The sequence below is a fragment of the Heloderma suspectum genome, chromosome 3 (assembly GCF_057233095.1).
Source record: "Heloderma suspectum isolate Gila_16-S chromosome 3, 16-S_ref, whole genome shotgun sequence".
Classification (NCBI taxonomy): Eukaryota; Metazoa; Chordata; class Lepidosauria; order Squamata; family Helodermatidae; genus Heloderma; species Heloderma suspectum.
In genome coordinates this window covers 307,130,956-307,153,401 of record NC_139460.1, presented here as the reverse complement: position 1 = coordinate 307,153,401, position 22,446 = coordinate 307,130,956, and the positions used below count along the sequence as shown (strand labels likewise).

General features: G+C 43.0%; 1 protein-coding gene across 4 annotated transcripts in view; it reads right to left on the bottom strand.

Moving 5' to 3' along the window:
* Positions 1-22,446, bottom strand: part of SKIL (SKI like proto-oncogene) — a 41,762-nt gene that overhangs the window by 5,804 nt on the left and 13,512 nt on the right. For all 4 annotated transcript variants that reach the window (XM_084841551.1, XM_084841550.1, XM_084841553.1 and 1 more), the window contains exons 3-6: positions 13,912-14,009; positions 9,415-9,662; positions 9,073-9,311; positions 3,725-3,949 (exon numbers count right to left, since the gene is read on the bottom strand). In XM_084841551.1, coding sequence (XP_084697677.1) covers positions 3,725-3,949; positions 9,073-9,311; positions 9,415-9,662; positions 13,912-14,009 — 810 coding nt within the window. The remainder of the gene's footprint in view (positions 1-3,724; positions 3,950-9,072; positions 9,312-9,414; positions 9,663-13,911; positions 14,010-22,446) is intronic.

The window sequence follows — 22,446 nt, the reverse complement described above, 5'->3', positions numbered from 1 at the left end:
GGCTAAGGGAGTAAATGGCAAAGGGTGGGGGAATAATTGAATTAAAGAACTAAGGGTGGCGGAGGACACTAAAACTGTCCGTACTCAATGCCCTAATGTGTATTTTTTATTATAGATGATGATGTGTCCCTAAGAAGGAGTTTTTCTGTGGTGACCCCACAGCTTCAGAATGCCTTCTTTCAGGAAATGAGTACAGCCCCACTTTTTGCTAGCCTTTAGGAGGCTTTAAAGACCTATTCGTTCCACTCTACATTTGGTTCGTTTTACTGTATCGTGCCTTTAGTTGAGGTTTTACGGTTTGATTACTTTTTGCTTTTTAAAGTATGTTGTAATCCACTTTGTGAGGGTGTTACCTTGAAAAGTGGGCTATGAAGGAGGAACATTTTTTCCATCACAATACAATTTATATCCCAACAACGAACGAAACAACCCGCTATGATACACAACGTGTCTTCTGTGGAATACATTTTTCAGGACACACTGTTAATTTACCATACAGAAATCTATGTACCAATGTTTCAATGAAATTAGTGAATTATAGAAGCCATCTAGTGGAGAGCTTTAGCATAAATGTAATAGGATTTCAGCAGAGATGGAACCGGATTTCTTTACTACTCATATGCTAGAAAGTGTTCCTGAAGATGGTTTACAATCTAACATTTTTATCCCTCTCTTATAATTAGAATCTGGGGTCATCCCATGAAGCTGATTGGTGGGAGATTCAGGACAGATAAAAGGAAGTACGTCTTCAGGCAGTGCATAGTAAAACGCATGCAATTCACTACCACAAGATGTAGCGGTAGTCACCAATTTGGATGGTTTTAAAAGGGGATGGATGGATGGATTTATTTATTTCTATACCGCCCAATAGCTGAAGCTCTCTGGATTAGACAAATTAATTGAGGATAAGGCTATCAATGTCAACTAGTCCTGATGGCTGTATATTACCTCCAGTATTAGAGGCAGTATGCCTGGATACACCAGTTGCTGGGAAACACAAGCGGGAGGGTGCTATTGCACTTATGTGCTATTTGTGGGTTTTCCACAGGCTAATATGTGAACAGAATGCTGGAGTAGATGGACCCTTGGTCTGATTCAGCACGGTTTCTTTTTCTGTTCTTAATGTGAGCTTCCATACACTTAATTGAAAGTGAAGTCATTAAATTGGTAGAATAGAAGACCAGTTCACGCATGGCCCAGATTATGTACGTTATCCATGTGGTTGGGTGTGGAAATTGCTGTTCACCTTGTGTGGCCTTCCCTACTGCATATAACCTTTAATGAGAACTGGAATTTGCCTGCATAAATTACTACACCATTAAGCTGCAGTTGCACAATCCATCTATCCCAAGGGAATAGGTGAATGAAAGTGGAGCACACTAACACAGGTATCTTTTGCAAACCACTTGAAATTTGTTTCAAATGGGAAGTAGTATATAAATATTGTTAATTAATAAATAAAGTATGAAAGTCCTAGTTCTCATTAAAGGATGGTGGGGAGCGGATGCTCCCGTGCACCATCTAAATGGTAAACTTACATGTCTAGGCGAGCAATCCCATGCAGAGAGATGGCCGCCTCCGAACTCGGAGGCAACCACGTATCCACAGGAGGAGCATGGAGGGGATCTTCTCCTCCGTGCTCCATCTGCCCTGCATTAGCGGCTAGACAGCCGATTTCAGCTATCTAGCTGCGGAACATCGGAGCTCAGGGTGGGGAGGCTGGACGACACATAGGAAGTCTCATACTGGCACTTATGAACTCCCTGCTCCTCCTCTGGGAATGTCCCCTTTCCCCCTGCTCCATGCTGCTCTTACGAGCACAGAGACAATCCACGCCAGCTACAAGGTAGCAGGGAAGGGGATGAGGAGGCTCTTCTCTGGGAACCAACCTTGGCACATGGGCTCCGATATCAGTTCCCGGAAACCGACCAATCCTATGGCTGTTTAGCTGCTGTCTAGTGGCCATAAGATTGTGCCCTAGGGCCTTGTGTGAACATTTAACTAATTGGTATTAGAATCCAAGTTATCAAGGGAATTATGATGATGATTAAAGATATTTGTAAGCCACCTTTTAGGATAAATCCCTAAAAAATAAAAATACGTGGTTTAATTAAGCAATACTGAGGATGGCTATAATAGAAGGTTAAATAATAAAGAATAACAGGTTAAGACTTTTTTTAAAGGAAGAGTTGGTAAAATGGGAGAAAGATTGGGAGGGAGGAGAAAGAAAAAAAATGGGATCAATGGTAAATAAGTGTGTATATATATGCCAAGAATGTAATAAATGGACAAAAAATAGATGGGGAAAGCTTAAAAGTAGTTTATTTTACTTCCTATTTATTGCCATGCTCTTCTTAGATTTAGGTACTGGCAATATATTCTAGACTTTCTACTGAAAACAACTGTTTGAGACTTTAGAATTTCTAACCTAACTTATATTTTCCCCTCTACATCTCCCTCTTTTTAAGTACGTCAAAACATAAAGGAAAGATTTTCAAAAGGTTTAATGGGAAAGTGACCCTTAAATACATTGAAAACAGATAGTTGCTCTGTCACTTAGATCGAGAGCCAAAGTCACAGCTGGCAAAATTGTAACATCAAACATAATTATGTTAGCGCTGGTTGGTGGCTGATACATGATACAGTTATTACAAAAAGGTAGCAGAGGGGGTGTATCCTGAAAAGGGATCCATAAAAAGTTAGAATCAGGAACAAGAGGAGGGTGGACAGACAGGTGAACGATCACACTGCCAGCACTGGCAGGTAAGGAACCTCAAAGTACAGGATTAAAGTCACTAGAGACAGTTCTCAGAAACTCAACAAAAGACTGAGTACTAGTAAGCTGAGTACTGACTAGACTAGGTCAACCAGAACTCCTCCAGGTTCTTAGCAGAGTATGGACTCCGCTCCCATTCAAACTAATAGGGGAAAAGGTGAAGGCCTCACTCCAGTTTCCTCTATCAGCCATCAATCTGGTCTCCTCCTCCTAAGAACAAATGTCCCAAGGATGGCTTAGAAAGATGGACAACTCAATGTCATCTATTTTTGACCACTGTAGGGAATATCACTCACAACACAACACAACACAACAGTGTAGACCTCAACCCATGATATGGTGAATACGTAAAAATTCCCTGCTGTAAACCTATCAAAACTATGGTTCTTTTGGTCTAGTCAACTCCAACGATAGTAGGTCTTAGAACTAACTCACTATAATCTCCAACTGCTACAGTAATCTTAGTTGGAGAATGATGGTTCTGGTCAATTAATTAAGAAGATATAAAAAAAACCAAGTGTACTTTGTGTAATCAGTGGATACATTTGAATTTGAAAGCACTTTATTCAAATTCTGGACATGTGGAATTTTTTCATTAGACTGTCAGCCTCAGTTCTCCTTCTGTAAGAGGGGAGTATTAAAGATGAGTGATGTGTGCTATGTAAGAGACTAATAAATGAAAAGGGAATTAGGCTTCCTGTAAAAGGAGGAACAGAGATTCAGTTAAATTTCAAAAAATCAAATGTTCTAGGTTTCTAAGGATGCAGTTCTTGCCTTATCTGAAAGCAAGCTGTACTGAACATAATATATTATCTTTCAAGATTTAGAAGTAATTTTCACATGTAAAATATTGTGTGCCATTTGCTATATTTTAGCAGCAATTCATAATAAGTAACTAACAAGGAAGGGTATCTCACCACTGGGTTAAGATTAATGTTTTCTGCTTACCTGAGTTGCATACTCTGCTTCTTTGTCCTTTTCCAAGTTAGAATCACAGGTACATTTTTGCTTTATTACCTGCTCCAACTTCTTCTCCAAGTCCCTTTGCTCAACATAAAACTCTTGCATTCTTTGAGCGTGCTCAGTCTGCAAAGATTCAAGTTCTTTTTGTAAGTTCTGCTGCTCTTCTGTTAACTCCTTCATGGCTTTTGAACTGCTTAACATTTCTACTTCCTGTGAAGAAAATGATAATTATACACTGTGTTCCCAATATCATAGAAGCTCAAATAATTTCTTGTTATACTGCAAACTTCAATGGTCACTGGCATTTTTGTTATGCAGAATATACCCACAAGTTCTGTGGCTCTTATCTGAAACAGGGCAGAGCACAGACAAATTCCAAGTACTTTTAAAGCTTATCTTATCTAAGAAAAAGGTAAAGTATGTCTGGCTTCTACAGTCCATACAAATTGGATTCAGTTTCTTGAATGCCAAAATCTCTCACACGCATATATACACAATTACAGTTCATCTCAGTGGCCCATTTCAGAAATGCAGCATGAAACCCCCTGACGTTCACTAATTTTGTACACTTGCTGCAATAAGATAAACGTGCACATCACCTTCATGAATCTGACAGGTGCCAAACTGCAATCTGTGTTCCAGTGTAACCCTCAAATATTAAAAAACTTGTGCCAGCCCTTCAAAAACCCTAGTATATCATGTATTTTGAATTTAAGAATATGGAAAACAAGTTGGGTGGGGTTTGAAAAAAAGTTGCCTCACTTCCCAGGTAGTGAGCATTTGTTACTATATTTTATCATTTATTTCTGTAATTCAAAATTATTTTTATTTATTTAAAGCATTTTTATCCTGCTCTTCAGCGAAAAAGGCTCAGCATTCTACAGATGAATTAAAAAGCAAGATAACCCCTGCCTCTCAGGTTTACAATCTGAGACACCTAAAAGACACGATACAAAAGGAAAAGGGCATGGGAAGGGAGGAGGAAAACACCAAAGTCAGGCACCAAGTCTTAAAAGTTAACAGTTAGCATAACAACGAGCTGTGGTGGAAACAGTTCAGGCAGCCTGATGGAATGACTACTGCTAGATAATGAGGAAGACAGCAAATTAGGGTGAATCCTGTGGCTGCTAGACAACAGCTAGATGGCCACAAAATTGTTTGGTTTTCAGGAACCAACCTCAGAATCCGCGTTCCAAGATTGGTTCCTGGAAAAGCACCTCCCCGGCCCCGGCCCCGCCCCCTCCCCGTCCTAGGTGGCATGGATCATCCCTGGGCTCCATACTCGGAACAGCAGCACAGAGCGGGGCAATAGGGGGCATTCCCAGGGGCAGGGAGTGCAGAAGTACCAGTACGACGCTTCTTATGTGCTGTTCGGCCTCCTCCACCGTCGCTCCAAAGTCCCGTGGCTAGACAGCTAAAATCAGTCGTTTGGCTGCAAATGCAGGGCAGCCAGAGCACAGAGGAGAAGACCCCCTCTGCGCTCTGCCCACCCTGCACTGGATAGGCGGTCGCCTCCGAGTTCTGAGGCAGCCTCTGATCCCCATAGGATTGCTCCCTCCAGTGATAGCAACTACAAGATACACAAGAGCTCTTGAGCTCAAAGCAGACCATCAGCGTGTTCACACCACATTTCTCCAGGGAAACATTGGCCCCAAATCTCACTGAAGAGAACTCCACTTCTGGATTTAGTTGCTTGAAAGTGAGCTCCTCTTTAAACATCCATAGACATACATTTAGCTCAGGCAGGTTCCTCAGATGCATGCATAGGAATGTATGTTTATGCATGCGTATGTACATGTATACATATATGCATACTGAGACAGTGATATACTCTGAAACTGTTCAGATTATGAGAACAAATCTTTGGCTCTGAACTCCCTGTTCCTCTGGCACATAGCAATTAGTAATTTCCAATCCCTATTTTCCACAAACCAGGACTGGAAGTTACTATTTTCCACATGCCAGGAGAAGAGGAAGAGGGAGGAGGGAGTATGTGAGCACTCCTTAGGATCTGTAGTATCAAACAATGATTTGGTGTAATTTCTGAACACTCCCTCTGAAAATCCATACTGGGAAGCATCCATACAAAGACACATATCTCTGTAATATGGGCAGATGGAAGAACAGCAGGAAGCATACTAGAGAAGCTGAAGTCTGACCATTCCAGCTTACAAATATATGATCAGGGGACTGGAAACAAAGCCCTATGAGGAGAGACTGAAGGAACTGGGCATGTTTAGCCTTGAGAAGACTGAGGGGAAATATGACAGCGCTCTTCAAGTACTTGAAAGGTTGTCACAGAGAGGAAGGCCAGGATCTCTTCCGGATCATCCCAGAGTGCAGGACACAGAATAATGGGCTCAAGTTACACGAGGCCAGATTCCTGCTGAACATCAGGAAAAACGTCCTGTCAGAGCAATACGACAATGGAACCAATTATCTAGGGATGTAGTGGGCTCTCCCACACTGGAGGCATTCAAGATGAGGCTGGACAGCCATCTGTCAGGGATGCTTTGACTTGGATTCCTGCATTGAGCAGGAGGTTGGACTCGATGGTCTTATAGGCCAACCCCACTATTCTATGATTCTATGAATCTGTGGCCATTTTCTGGTCACTGTCCAGCCTGTTCTTAAAACCAAAGTAAGCAAAGTATGAGCAGAAGCAGCCATAAGAAAACCACTATTTTGGCCTCTCCCAACCTTTACAAATGGCCTTCTTTCTTTCTATCTGTTGACACCTTAATGGCTATATTTTGTGTTTTCTCAGTCAAAACCTTGAAAATGTTCTGGATACCTACTGTTGATTCCTGCCATGGTTGGGCTGTGATATAATAATTGTTCAAAGCTACCTTCTGCTGTGTTGAACCCATTTAGATTCAAATGGTGTAACACTGACTTTCCTGTAAATTAAGCCTCTATACAGGAGAATATTACCTCTGAGCCCAGTGGTTGTTTGACTTAACATAAAACCTCTGTATCTAAGCAGGCTTTTGAAGTCAAACACATGGAAAATTACAGTTTACTACTATCACTCCTTCAATTCCTTGGTATTTAGTAAACAGGCACTTATGTAAAACCATCTTCATCACCTGGAAGTCTTACCTCTCATCACCTGGAAGACTCTTTTTTATACATTTATGCAGAATATTCTATTAATGATTATACTGTAACAAGAAAGCCAATATTAACTGCATGTAGAGAGACATGTGCCTGCAGGATCTGTACACAGCTAACTAATGAAAACTAGGAAGCATCTTTATAAGGCCAGCAATTACAGCAAGTGAGGGAAAAGGAAAGCATCCAATGTGTGCCGAGATTTCCTTTCATGCTTCTCTAGCTCACAGGCCATTTGCTCCAATTTGATATCCTGACTTGTTATGTACAAACAACTTGTGATACTCATACAGGGCACACTTTGGTATCAGTACTTTAGCATGCATCTTTCAGTCTTACACTGATCATATTTACTCTTATCATTTCTTGCAGTCAAAGAACAGTACACAAATCTAGAAATACTTAACATTTTTCTAGAAAGTAAGCACGGTCTTTAATAAACACTCAAGCAGCGAAAGGGCCCTCGTGTATAAGGTTTCATACTAAAAGTAAATACAAAAGCTGACAGAGAGCTTGTACAAAGATAAGAGCACCAATTAAGCCCTTAATCCTTTGCAACAGAATGAATTTCATCCTCATTTAACATGCTAATATAACACATAAGAATAAGATTGTGCCTAAACACCTAAACAACTACACCAAAGGAGAACTCCCACTTCTCAAAACTCACTTTCTGAAGTCTTTCCTGGATTACCACAACCTCACCTATACTCCCCTGTATGCTATAAACCTGTTTATCCACCCCAACTACATCTTCATTACATTTCACCAGGCCTCCAACTTCCTTTGCACTCCCCCACCCCATCTCTTATCCAGTGTGCAAACCCATGCATGGGGGGGGAGGCATGGGCTGTACTACTTCTGAGTTCTTCACAATGCTGGACCCAAGTGTCAACTAGCATTAGAGTACTATATAAAATGCTGAGAGATTTCCCCACACTATATTGTAAATTAAAGCTTTTTCTTGTGCATTCAACTTAAAATGCTACTGGCTGCAATTAAATTAGCCTTGTAAATAAATTTACAAAATTACACATCAGTATAGGTTTACAGTAGTCTGCTTACATATGCGTATGGCCTAAAGGGAAAAAATGTGCGCATGGAGGGGAAGGAACCAGATATTGTAAAACTTCTCTGTCTCGTTTCCTATGGGTAGTTAGATGTCTGATGATATCCAAGTACTGGTGTTCCAGACTTCTAATCCCTTTTATTTTTTGGAAGGAATCTTGAACAACCTGCATCATGAACAACTGGTCCAAAACATTTCCAGAGCAGTTTCTCCCACTCCCACTCCAATCCAGACATATCAAACACTGCAATGTAAGAACATTTATTTATTTATTTATTCATACATACATACATACATACCCTGCCTTTAGGGCACAATCCTATGCATATTTAGACAGAAGAAAGTCTAACAACTAGGCGTCCTAGCATTCCTTACAATTCCCAGTTGGCTGGGGAATGCTGGAGTTGTAGGACATCTTTTCTGTCTAAACATGCATACGATTGCGCCCACAGTCTGAGAACAGCAACAAAAGATTACCTCCAGATGGTGACTTCCAACACTGAAAATTACTTCGGTAATATCTGAAATTTGACAACATCAGGATAATAACACTTTATAATATATTAAGGGCATAATCCTATCAGGATAGGCGGCTGCCTCCGAACTCGGAGGTGGCTGCCTATCCAATGCATGGTAGGAGGAGAGTGGAGGTGATTCTCTCCTCCACACTCCAACCACCCTGCATTTGCAGCTAGACGGCCGATTTCAGCTCTCTAGCTGTGGGATCTCGGAGCAGGGGTGGGGCGGCCAGACGACACATATGAAGCATCGTACTGGCACTTCTGCACTCTCCGCCCTGGGAATGCCCCCTTTTGCCCTGCTCTGCACTACTCTTATGAGCATGGGACAATCCGCACTGCCTACGAGGTGGCGGGGGTGGGGAGGCGGTTCTCTGAGAACTGACCTTGGAGCTCAGACTCCAAGATTGGTTCCCGGAAATCAACCATTCCTATGGCCAACTAGCAGCCATAGGATTAAGCCCTAAATGAATTAGATTTTAAATGCAGAGTCAAGTCCCTGCCTTTTATGCTCCTGTCTTTGTATTATTTTCAGTAACAACAAACATTCACCTAGATCAACCACTACAAAAAGTTAGGTGACAAACAGTTTTTGAAAGACAGAACAAAGCTAAATCAGCGTCATGCCATACCATTTGAAGATGCTGCTTCTTTTGCAAAATTGTATGTAGCTTTTCTTGCTGTTTTATATAGGTTTTCATTACTTCTTCCATCATTTTCCCTTTGTCATCATCACAACCAATATCACTGGTAAGAGTATGAGATGAGCTTTGTGTACCACTGCTTGCTTCTACTTCATTTTCCATAGTTACTTGAGGTGAGACCTGTTCAGCTTTCCTTCTGTTTGCAGGCTTAATGGATACAGGCTGCTCTATAATAGTCAAAAAGGTAGAAAAGCAATGTTTGCTGAAATTCTGCAATGAAATCAGCTGTAAGTACACAAAATTATCAAGTAGTTTCATTTTTTGACTCACCTACACTAGCACACTCTTCTGTGCTATGTTTCAAGTCAACTTTCTCTTGTACTTCAAAAGAGAGTTCCTGATAGAAGATGGGGTTTTTGCGTTTGCCACCAATGTGTTGTTTCACTAACTGCCCAGGTAGAGATTTAATTACCTCTGAAATCTTCTCAACTGTTTTCGTGGCTTCTTTACATTGTTGTACAGAAGAGGTAAGGGATACATTGGGAGCAACCATTTTATCACACATGTAAAAGTAGTAGCTGCAAGCAACAAAATTGCAGAATTAACAAGAAAAGTATTTAAATCATTGACATAGAGCTAAGCATGAACTAGGTACGTCTTAGGCTTTAAATCCCGGGAAATTGAATTAATTTGGCTTCAGTTACACAAGATTTAAAAGGGAAAACGCAACTCCCTAATACTCAGATTGCTTTAAAGCAGTTGTGCATATTCATTATTTAGTGTAATGTAAGAAACACCACATCAACTAGGGAAAGCAGGAGGAAATCTAGATGCTATCTTAAGATTCAGATGTCTTACTGGCAAGGATAAAGAGATCAATTTTATTTTCTAGGTGTTACTCTAAAGTCCATCACCTTATTGAAACCTGTATGCTTGAAAAATGGCATGTCTGGAGTTTTTGAAATTTGCTACTCCTCTGCTGCTTTATTATTGGTAAGGTTGCTTTTAGACTATCGTTTTATTATGCAGATTTGACTATATGTTGTAAAAAATATTGACTGTTCAAACTCTGCAACTCAAATTTTATAAATAATCTGCATTACAGTACTTACAGAACAGCTCAGATTTCCCATAATCCTAGTATCATCAGCAGGTTGCAACTGCAATAATGAGTTAGTTTAAAGATGAAGTAGAAAAGAGCAGGTAAGTAGGGATGGGTGGATTCCCTACCTGCCAGTCCGTGGGGAAGCCGCCCGCGGGGGCAGGAAATCCGTTCCTCCCTCCCGGAATCCTCTTCGGCCGGCTCCGCTCCACGGCAATTCCGCGGAGCTGCCGGCCAGCTCTGAAGCACCAGTGATACAGCTGCCATGCCGTATCGCTGGCTGACGGGTATTGACTGTGGACGCAAATGGCATCCAGGATGCTATTTGCGGCCATAAAGGTCTTAGTTTAAGGTAAACGCAGCCGTAAATGGCTGCATTTAGCTTAAACTAAGACCTTTACGGCCGCAAATGGTGTCCTGGACGCCATTTGCATCCGTAGTCAATCCCCTTCAGCCAGCAATACAGTATGGTGGCCGTATCACTGGCAATCCGGAGCCGGAGGATCCGGCTGAAGAAGATTCCACAGGGAGGCAGAGGTAACTGTTCCATTCCGCCATGGACTTCGGGGGGCCGGTTTCTTTAGAATCCAGCCTCACTGGAGTCCATGACGGAATTCTCCGCCTTCCCTAAGGTAAACTCACAGCAAAACTATTCCCCTCCAGAATTATCTAGGGAAGGCATCCTCACATTTCACTATTTCTATGTGGACTGCATGTTTTGTAACATGGCAATGGCTGCACCAGTAGTTTTCTGGCACAATACTTGCATTTGGAAGCAAATCTGCATCTTTCAGGTGCATTCAGTGGGCTGGGTTAAAAAGCACAGGGGAGCAGCTATCCAAGTGGAGACTTGTATACGAAAGTATGAAGTGTGAAGGAGCTCTACAGAACCACTTCATATATTGGGCTACTGCAGCATAGGGGCAAAGAGACAGAGCTGTGAATCAAGATGATGCCAGTTCAAATCTGCCATGAACTTCATAAGTGGCCTTACTGATGTTATTATGTAATAAATGTAAAAAGCACCCCATGGTAACATACTATTCAAAATCATGAAATAAATAAAAATAATAAAAAAATAATAAAAATGATATAAGCAGCAGCCATAAAATATGGTATCTCAATAGAATCCAGCATACCATAAAACCAAAACCTAAAGCCTAGAACATCAACGTTGGCATCAGGAGTTTCTTTAGGGAGGCCATTCCATTTATGAGGTACTGTAACTGAAAAAGCTTTCAACCCAGTCACTACTGATCTAACTTGAGATGGGAATGGGGACCCCAGATGAAGGCCTCTGATGAGCCCTTGGTGGAGGGCTTCTGAGAATCAATGTAGGATTCAGGAGGGCTCACATAGTAGCAGGAGGTCCTTCATGTAACCAGGTCCAAGGTTGTTTAGGGATTAGCCACTATATCATCCCTTTATTTCTCTCAGCCTCTCCAACCTCCAAATTTGCAATATAGAAAGGGATACCACCACCAGCCTACCCTGAAGGGATATTGTAAAGGATTACCAAGATAATGTACATGAAGTTCTTTGAACACTCAAAGCAGTATATAAATGCTAAAGTCGTGCTTTTAGTGCAGAGTTACAATCTCAATCACTCTATATACTATACAGTTCAATATCAACTATATAACAATTCATAGTGATATGTAGCAATGGGAAAAAGCAAGGGGCAGTATCAGACGCTGGTTGCTTGCTAGCAGGACCTACCACTAGCCCAACAGGAAGGTAGTGGTGCCTGAAGCTACTGGAAAGGAGCTGAAGCATTTGTTTCCAAAATAGGGCAGAACTCAGTTTTGTGAGCAGAATGCACAAAAAGGAGCGCTGTTGACCTGTCCCATTCCAGAAACTAGCGTTTTGGCTAGTTTGTGGGGTTTCTTTAGGAAGTGCTAGCAGTTGGTCCCACGAGTGGAGGAGAAGTGGCAGTACTGGATATTGCCCAAGATTCTAACAGTGTTACTGTTTCATAAGTAATGGGCACAAATTCACAAAGAACACAATTCACAAAGAACACAATTCACCAAGCATGTTTTAGTCTGTTTCAAGGTTTTATCTTTCATTTCATTTTTTGTATTTTTTTATGCTGTACACTGCCCAGAATCTGATACAATGAAGGGCAATATACACACGTTTTTAAATAAATAAGTTTTCTTTGGGGGATGGCAGTGAGATACTTTTTGAACACCATTATGGATAGTTGGGATGGTTGGGGAGAGGGAATGTGTGGTTGCTAGATATAAAGTGAATGCTTCCATACTGAAACAATGCGCTCAGTTTGTGAAATTAGCTGAGGAACAGCAAAAGTGATAATTCAATTGCTGCATCAGCATTATACAGACATGTCATCAGCATAGCAAAGCCTCACATGGCTGCAGTGAGATGTGAAGCGTGTCAACTTTTCACATGGCTGAAAGACAGTTCTATTTTAGTTGTGACACTGACAGGCAGTTACTCTATACAGCACAACTACAGCCTCCCATCCAGCAATTTCACTTTTGTTCTTAAGGCAACTTTTGAATATAGACTGAAGTAGCTATTTTTTCAATACAATGTCTGTAACAGGGATCAGCAACTAGCTGTCTCTGGACCAAATCCAGCCTAAGAAAAACTACTATTCGATCCACTGACACAAATTTCCCTTGTTCCCCTGAAGAATCTGCTTCCTATCCACATAGCTACATCTGCTGTAACTTACATCCAGCTTCACACTAGTATAACTTGTATTATGGATACAGGGAGAGGCAACTGAAGAATCCATGTTATGTGCAGCTGGGCAATCAATCTGTGGGAAAGTAGGAAGGATTCAGCTTAGCCAAGAAACCCAGAGGCACAAACTGGATTGGTTGCAGAGAAGAAAGGGTTATGTCCACGGGGTAGTAAAGACTTCCAAGACAGAGGTTGAGAGCAAGATAATGAAAGGGCAGGATAGCAGAGTCACAACAGCCCAGAGTCCAATGAGTGCACTTCTACACCAGCACTAGCCTAGCCCCAAAAGCAGATGGAAAAAGCAGGGAACTGAGAAGCCATTCCCTGAGCCCTGCCTCCTTTCATCCACTTCCTGATAGAGCTTAAAGGGCCATAGCCCAGACAGCCCATTGGCACTGCAGCAACTATGTAGTCCATTCTCTCTCGGCCTGCCAACATCTTGCACAAGGTGACTCAAGCAAGAAGGCAGGAGTGTGCATGGGGCTTATCTGAGCAGCTGCTTGGGAGTCCCTAAAGTTCCAGGAAACACCACATTCTGTACCTGGAACAGCAAACCAAACTGGGCTTCTGGTGCCAGCAAAGTGGGTGTCACAGGAGATACCTAGCTTGAATCAGATGGGTGTCAGGCAACACCAGGGGATAGGAAACAATAGGAACTTCCCTATCACCTTCAGGAATATCCAAGGAGGTTTTGGGGAAGCTTAGGGTTTTGGCTGGGGACTGGTTCTTGTCAATCAAAGGATGTGGTAACAGCAAATCCAGTGAATGTGAAGAAGAATGGAATCTCCTGAGGAGGGGGTGGCCCATTATACCAATATTCCATGCTACATTGTTCCAGAGGTCTTCAATTTATTTCTTAAGAGACACATTACATACTTTACAAAGCCCCAGAAAGTTTAACTGTCCTTATGCAAAATGTGGAATACACCTTTGAACTTTTAGATAGCTTGTAAAACTAAACCTTTAATCGCCCCCACCCCTGATCATATTTCTCAACAGAAGGTTGTTACCTGGGATGCATGAATGAATGTGGCTGATTAATAGAATCTGCTTCTTGCTTTATAACTGGATACCATTCTTGGAATTCTAGGTTATACTGAGAATCTGCCTGAGAGAAAGAAGAAAAATCATTTATGTTTTGTTATACACCACTCTAGCAGTTAGAGACATGTTCTGAAGGAACTGTATTGTATTGTTTCTCCATTCTCACTAAATCCCACAGGGGAATAGGACAAATTACAAGGCAACAAAACAGCAGAAAAGCAATTTTTTCCCCTCAGTTTTGCCCACTCCAGCTACAAATGAAACAATAAGAATCTTTCTTGAATATTGCTCATCCTCCTGCTTTTTTGTTGTGATAAATTACAGAACCTGATGCTACATGTAGTTTGTGTCAGTCAGACCAACCATTAGGACAAGGTAGCACCATACCACTTCCAGCATCTTCTCTACTTGTGTGGCACTTTGTTCAGTTGCAATGTATTTTAAGTCTACTTAAAAGTCACCAATTAATGCCTTCTAGCTGCAAATTCACTCAAACACATGGGCAAACTGTGGATATCTTATTCAAATATAAATAGGATCACACACACGCGTGCGCACGGGCAGACAGTATCTGATGATGGCAATCTGCCAGCTCTGAACACATTGCACTAGCAGGAACGACTGCTAGTGCAATGGGTAAGTAGCGCTCGCTAGCACAACCCAAGAAACCACCTGAAACTAATGCTTCCACAATGGGACAAGTTAGCGGAGCTCTCTTCTGCAACCTCTGCTGACATGTCTTATTCTGGAAGCTGTAGTTTCAGGAAGTTTCCAATTGTGCTAGCTTCCCTTTGTGCTAGTAGTTGTTCCCGCTAGCGCAGGGCCAAGATTGAATACTGCACAGTGTACGTGTACTCATGCGTACTTGTGTGTCAGGGTTTGAAGACAGCAAAGGGCAAGTATTCAAATAAACAAACATAATTTATTTATTTATAAGGCAGTAAATGCACATGTTTGGGGGAGAGGGGCATAACTTCAAATATAAACTCTAGAAGCATCTTCCCAGCATTGTGTGACAGGTCCAGGAGCTTTTTAATAAACTGTAAAGACCTCTCTTTTTAGCCAGGCTTTTTATGATGAGACTTTCTTGCAGTTTTCTAAATAAATCAACAAAAATTACTAGCATGATTTCTTATTTTTATTTGCCTGCTAAGAGGGTAGTAACCTGTATTTCGATGTTTCTGTGGGAGGGGAAGCCAGCATGAAAACCAAGCAAGCTGGCAAATGAGGAACAGACTGCTCCATCCCTCTACCAGCCTGGTCTCTCAATTGAATAGAATTCCTTGTCACCTAAGGCAACTGGTGACCTCTTAAATACAAGACTGTTATATTGGTTGTTTTAAAGTCAGTTCGTGATTTCATTTTGTGTCTCTGCTTGTAATTTTATTTGTATTGTTAAAAGCTTTTAATTGTATCCTACTATGGGAGTCAGATAGGAGAGAACAGCAGGCTAATACTAACTTAAATGTTAAAATAATAATAAATCTGAAACAGAGGCTAACAAGAAAGATGAAAACTTTTGCCATAACCAGGATTTATAATTTTTAGCACAGTTATAATTTCATTACACTATGACTTGGATCCAGAGAAGCTTGTATACATGTACAAAGTGCTTTCATGCACACATGATTAGCAACCAATTTTGCCATCTAGCTGCAGCCCCTCCTGGTACATGGGATGCTGCTATGGAGAGGCCTTCTGACTTGGGAGGAGGAAGCTAAAAAGCCACCCATGAATGATAGGAAGTAAACTTCCATAATCCGTATTAGACAAACTCAACAGTCATAAAAATGTGCAAGATTGTCAGATCTCTTCATCAGGCAAGATGCTACAAAAAGCGGCAGGGGCAGGAGAGAGAAAAAGACTGACTTGATGTTGAAGTCATGAGGTCTACATGATCACAGTCCTAAGATGAAATATGGGAGGAGGTTCCAGACATTCAAATTAGGCTCTACTAGGTGATGTGATGGTTTGAGTTTGTACCTGGGACTGCTAAGATGAACAAACAACGATTTATCCCCCATTTTTGTGCTTCTTTTGGTCTAAGAGCACATTTCAGAAGTATTATTCATTCACATATTAGCGTTAACAGCAGCATGTGGTATGCGATATTTAAGATGATACTATTTTCACTACACTCACAGTGTATATCAGTACAAAACCTTCATACCGGATGTATTGACAAGGAACGAGGGAATTCCATAATGGATAAGATTACAGAGCATGGAATATGGATCTCAAATATGATAGCTTAACAGAACCTTGAGAATCTCCATTTGTTTTTAAAGGCTCAGCAAGTTTCTATCAAGACTGTAGAGAATGAACGAACATGTTGATGGATTTTGCTTTTTGCTTGTGATTGAAGAGCTTTTCTTCCTCTGTGAAAGAACTCCCATGAAACAATCACCATGAAAAACCTTCAATCACAAAACCGGGTTATTTCAGGCTCTTTATATGATTATTAGAAAGCAAATTTCAGATACATTTTATAGAAAAAAGTACATGAGATGGAACTGGCAGGAATCTAGACTCCTACATGCACACTTTTCCTGTAAAATCCATATATGGCTTTGCAATTCCAACCTGTCTTTCACATGTATACCTCCAACAGTATTTCTTCCATGGGAAAAGCTATCAGAGTTATCAAGTTAACTGGGCAAAATCAAATGGGACAAGAAACCTAAATGGAAAGCCTTTCTGCATGTGAAACAGTGTGCCTCCATACGTAACAACTGTAAATATGTTTTTAACCCTGCCTGTACTAAGTGGGTCAGAGTGCAAATTTCAGCAGTATGAAAGTCATTCAGCACTACCATTAGCCCATGACCTTGCCTCCTCATTCTTCTATTTGTCCTAACAAAACCCCATTAAAAATTATGTTGAGAAGACCTGATAGGTGCCACATGTTTTGGCCACACTCAATTACATTTATATAATCACCCACCTCACTCAGCTACACTACGAAATTAAGAAGTAACTTAGTTCCAAGAGCCAATTTTACAATGAGTTTTCATTGTGAAACTGAGAAGGAAATTAAGAATAGAAACAGAATTGTAGGGCTGGATATGTGTGTGTCTAGTTCAAGTGTTCTGAAACTTTGGTAGAGGAATCCTCCCTAAGACAAAACAAAATTGTTTCAGCCTATCAAAGTGCACCTATGGGTAGATCCATGTGACTTTTTATCATCGCACCTTCCATACATGTGCTGCACCACAAAAGACCATTTGACATGCTGAACATGACATTCACTAAGGTGAAAGATGCATACATGCTCCAAAGGAACTATGAATAGGCTGAGGTTCCCCATAAATATACGTCTTCAAAAATATTTGTTTCTCCCTAATACTGTGCTCTCAGAGACCAAGGAACACAAGACATCTGACATGAGGTTATCAAAAAATGATGATCTCCTCACAATTTCAGATAGGCAAACAATTACGACTCTTCACTGCTCTTTGCACATTGTATACAATCTCCTTTTCAACTCTCCCCATATCAAAAAAAGCTAAAAGCTGTGCTGACAGCATGTGGGCAACATATGAGGGCCAAATAAAAATTCACCATACAGTCAGGCTTTTAGAATGATTGGGTTACAAGTTTCAACAGTACCCATTTGTGTGTATGTATGTGTGTGCGTGCACACGCGCACGCACGCGCATGTGTAAGCTGATAGTGTTCTAGTCCTCAATATCCTCAATAGGCTCAATAGAAACAGCTCAATAGGCTGTTTCCCGCCTCCCAACTGAGCAGAGCAAGCTGCTCCAGGGACTACAGAAGCAGGCAAGCTCCCAGAGAGTAAGCGAACAGAGCGAGCGAACAGGGGGAGCAAACAGGAGTTGGCCAGGGGAGTTGCAGTGGTTGTAGAGACAAAGGAGACAAAAGAGACAGAGGCTAAGAGGTAAGTGGGCTGCAGGAAGCCCAGGGGGCTGCCCTTTATCCTTCTGATTGGCTGTGAGCTCACCAGGTGCTTCTGAGAGCTCCAACTGAATTGGAGGGGCGTGGCCTGAGTACTCCCAGCAGCTGACTGGGCGGGAAGCTTCAGTCTGTTTCCCGCCCCCCAGCAGAGCAGAGCAGAGCAAGCTGCTCCAGCTGGTCCAGGGACTACAGAAGCAGGCACGCTCCCAGAGAGCGGGCGAACAGGGGGAGCAAACAGGAGTTGGCCAGGGGAGTTGCAGTGGTTGAAGAGACAAAGGAGACAGAGGCTGAGAGGTAAGTGGGCTGCAGGAAGCCCAGGGGGCTGCCCTTTATCCTTCTGATTGGCTGTGAGCTCACCAGGTGCTTCTGAGAGCTCCAACTGAATTGGAGGGGTGTAGCCTGAGTACTCCCAGCAGCTGACTGGGCGGGAAGCTTCAGTCTGTTTCCCGCCTCCCAGCTAAGCAGACCAGAGCAGAGCAGAGCAAGCTGCTCCAGCTGGTCCAGGGACTACAGAAGCAGGCAAGCTCCCAGAGAGCGAGCGAACAGAGCGAGCAAACAGGAGTTGGCCAAGGGAGTTGCAGTGGTTGAAGAGACAAAGGAGACAAAGGAGACAGAGGCTGAGAGGTAAGTGGGCTGCAGGAAGCCCAGGGGGCTGCCCTTTATCCTTCTGATTGGCTGTGAGCTCACCAGGTGCTTCTGAGAGCTCCAACTGAACAGGAGGGGTGTGGCCTGAGTACTCCCAGCAGCTGACTGGGCGGGAAGCTTCAGTCTGTTTCCCACCTCCCAGCAGAGCAGAGCAGAGCAAAGCAAGCTGCTCCAGCTGCTCCAGGGACTACAGAAGCAAGCAAGCTCCCAGAGAGCGAGTGAACAGAGCGAGCAAACAGGAGTTGGCCAGGGGAGTTGCAGTGGTTGAAGAGACAAAGGAGACAGAGGCTGAGAGGTAAGTGGGCTGCAGGAAGCCCAGGGGGCTGCCCTTTATCCTTCTGATTGGCTGTGAGCTCACCAGGTGCTTCTGAGAGCTCCAACTGAATTGGAGGGGCGTGGCCTGAGTACTCCCAGCAGCTGACTGGGCGGGAAGCTTCAGTCTGTTTCCCACCTCCCAGCGGAGCAGAGCAGAGCAGAGCAAGCTGCTCCAGGGACTACAGAAGCAGGCAAGCTCCCAGAGAGCGAGCGAACAGAGCGAGCAAACAGGGGGAGCAAACAGGAGTTGGCCAGGGGAGTTGCAGTGGTTGAAGAGACAAAGGAGACAGAGGCTGAGAGGTAAGTGGGCTGCAGGAAGCCCAGGGGGCTGCCCTTTATCCTTCTGATTGGCTGTGAGCTCACTAGGTGTGTCTGAGAGCTCCAACTGAACAGGAGGGGTGTGGCCTGAGTACTCCCAGCAGCTGACTGGGCGGGAAGCTTCAGTCTGTTTCCCGCCTCCCAGCAGAGCAGAGCAAGCTGCTCCAGCTGGTCCAGGGACTACAGAAGCAGGCAAGCTCCCAGAGAGCGAGCGAACAGAGCGAGCGGACAGGGGGAGCAAACAGGAGTTGGCCAGGGGAGTTCGGCAGGGGAGGTCAAGGGGGAGGCCCCTAACATTTTTATTATTATTATTATTATTATTATTATTATTATTATTATTTTAACTAACTTTTTTCCATTTATTTGTCTTTTAACACACACTTTCACACCAGTCGGACTCTGCTTTTAACCTCTACTAAGTAGAGGAGCAGGCACAGGCTAGCCTAGAACAATTACAAAGCTAGACACAAAAAGGGAAAAGAGGCTATGGAAGGACAAGACTCTCTAGTGGTGGTGCAAGGTGTGTACAATGTTTGTTTTCTTGCCTGAGAACAACATGGCCTACACCTGCAACAAGTGCAAGTTGATCACGCTGCTGGAAGAAAAAGTAAGTGGACTGGAGCAGCGACTGTCGACCCTCCAGGGAATAAGAGGACACGAAGAGTTCTTGGACAGAATGGGGGAACTACAGCAGCAAAGGGAAGACCGGAAGCTTGAAGAGCAACAGCAAGATGAGGCAGTGGGAAATGCTGAGGTGAAGAAAAATGGAATAGAGGATACTCCTTGGAAAAGGGTGACAGTTAGGAGAAGAAGAACTAGACGCCACTCTGCACCAGTGGAAGCAGTGGAGCTGTGGAACCGATTCCAGGTACTTGCGGATGAGACTGGAGGACAGCCTGCAGAGGAAGAATCACAGGGGAACCTGCATGAGAGTGAGCAAGAGGCTGAAGGTTAAACAGAGGCGATGAAACCCAGACCTACAAAAAGAAGAGGAGAAAAGTGGTAGTAGTGGGAGACTCCTTGCTGCATGGGATCGAGACCCAAGTATGTCGCGAAGACCCGTGGACTCGCCAGGTATGTTGTCTCCCGGGAGGACAGATTAGAGACGTGACTGAAAGGTTGCCTGCACTCATAAAGCCCACTGACAGGTATCCCTTTCTTCTCATCCATGTGGGAACAAATGATACCACCAAGCGGAGCTACGAAGAGATCACGTCAGACTTTGAAGCTTTGGGAAGGAAACTCAAGAACTTTGGGGCCCAGATAGTTTTCTCATCCATCCTTCCAGTAGTTAGAAGAGGGATAGAAAGGGAACGAAAAATACTCCGGGTGAATGACTGGCTACGAAGGTGGTGCTGACGAGAGAGATTTGGATTCTGGGACCACGGGCTATACTTCCTGGAAGATGGGCTGTTGGCTAGGGACGGGTTGCACCTCACAAAGGATGGGAAGAATGTGTTTGGCCACAGCATGAAGAACTTCATCAGGAGGGCTTTAAACTGAATCCTACGGGGAAGGGAGATGTAATGTTGGGGGTAACAATGGACGTAGGCGCATGCACTGCAACGGAGAGAACAGCTCTGATAGCGCCCAATAATAGTCTTCAGACACATGTAGAAAGAAAGCCAGACTATGAAGCACATGGTCTTCGATGTCTATATACTAATGCCCAGAGTATGGGAAACAAACAGAACAAACTTGAACTCTTAATACAAGAGGGAAATTATGACCTGATAGGTATAACTGAGACTTGGTGGGATGACTCTCATGACTGGAATACAGCAATTGAAGGATATAACTTGTCCAAAAAGAACAGAAAAACAGAAAGGGAGGTGGGGTTGCACTGTATGTGAAAAATACGTATCTCTGCACAGAAATACAGGAGGATGAGCTTGGTAGCCCCATCGAGAGCATCTGGGTTGAAATAAATGGAGCAAAGAATAAAAGGAACCTGGTGGTCGGAGTCTACTACCGGCCACCCAATCAAGGAGAAGACAAGGATGAAACTTTTGAAAAGCAAATAGCCAGTGTTTCAAGGAAGCATGATGTAGTAGTAATGGGGGACTTCAATTTCCCCGGTATTTGTTGGGAGACAAATTCTGCAAAACATGGCCCCTCCAGGAATGTCCTGACTTGTGTGGCGGACAACTTCCTCCTACAGAAAGTAGAGGAAGGAACTAGAGGATCGGCTATCCTTGACTTGATCCTAACCAACAGAGATGACTTAGTGGAGAAAGTAGCAGTTACAGGAACTCTGGGGGAAAGCGACCATGTTGTACTTGAGTTCTTGGTTCTAAGGGAAGCAAAAGCTGAGTGTAGTCAAACGCGTACCCTGGATTTTAGGAAAGCTGATTTTAATAAACTCAGAACAATGATCAGTAAGGTCCCATGGCAAGTGACGCTAACGAAAAAAGGAGTCCAAGATGGGTGGGAGCTTTTAAAAAAGGAAATTCCTGAGGCACAATTACAAACAATTCCAACAAGAAGAAAAGGTGGAAAACAACAGAAGAAGCCAATGTGGCTTCACAAAAAGCTTAGGGATGACCTGAAAACAAAAAACGACACATATAGGAAGTGGAAAGAAGGCCAAGTAACAAAGGAAGAGTACAGGCAGATAGCACAGAATTGCAGGGATGGTGTCAGGAGGCTAAAACTGAGAATGAGCTGAGGTTAGCAAGGGATGCTAAAAACAACAAAAAGGCTTTCTTCAGCTACGTGCATAGTAAAAGGCAGAGGAAAGAAATGGTGGTTCAGCTATTAAATAAGGATGGCAAAATGATAACAGATGACAAAGAAAAGGCAGAGGTGCTCAATTCCTACTTTGGCTCAGTCTTCTCCCAAAAGAGGGTCTATGACCCCCCTGGCAAAGGCGAAGTACAGGCTGAAGGGGCAGGATTGCAGCTTGAGATCGATAGGCATATGGTCAAGGAACACCTAATTACTTTGAATGAGTTCAAATCTCCAGGGCCAGATGAACTGCATCCTAGAGTCATGAAGGAACTGGCAGAAGAACTCTCAGAACCGCTGTCTATTCTCTTTGAGAAATCATGGAGGACGGGGGAAGTGCCAGATGACTGGAGGAGGGCTAACGCTGTCCCTATCTTCAAAAAGGGTAAAAAGGAGGAACCTGGGAACTACAGATCAGTCAGTCTGACATCAATCCCTGGGAAAATTCTGGAGCAGATGATAAAGGAATCCATCTGGAAGCACCTTGACAACAATGCCGTGATTACTCGAAGCCAACATGGATTTGTCAAAAAACAAGTCCTGCCAGACAAATCTGATCTCATTTTTTGATCAAGTAACCT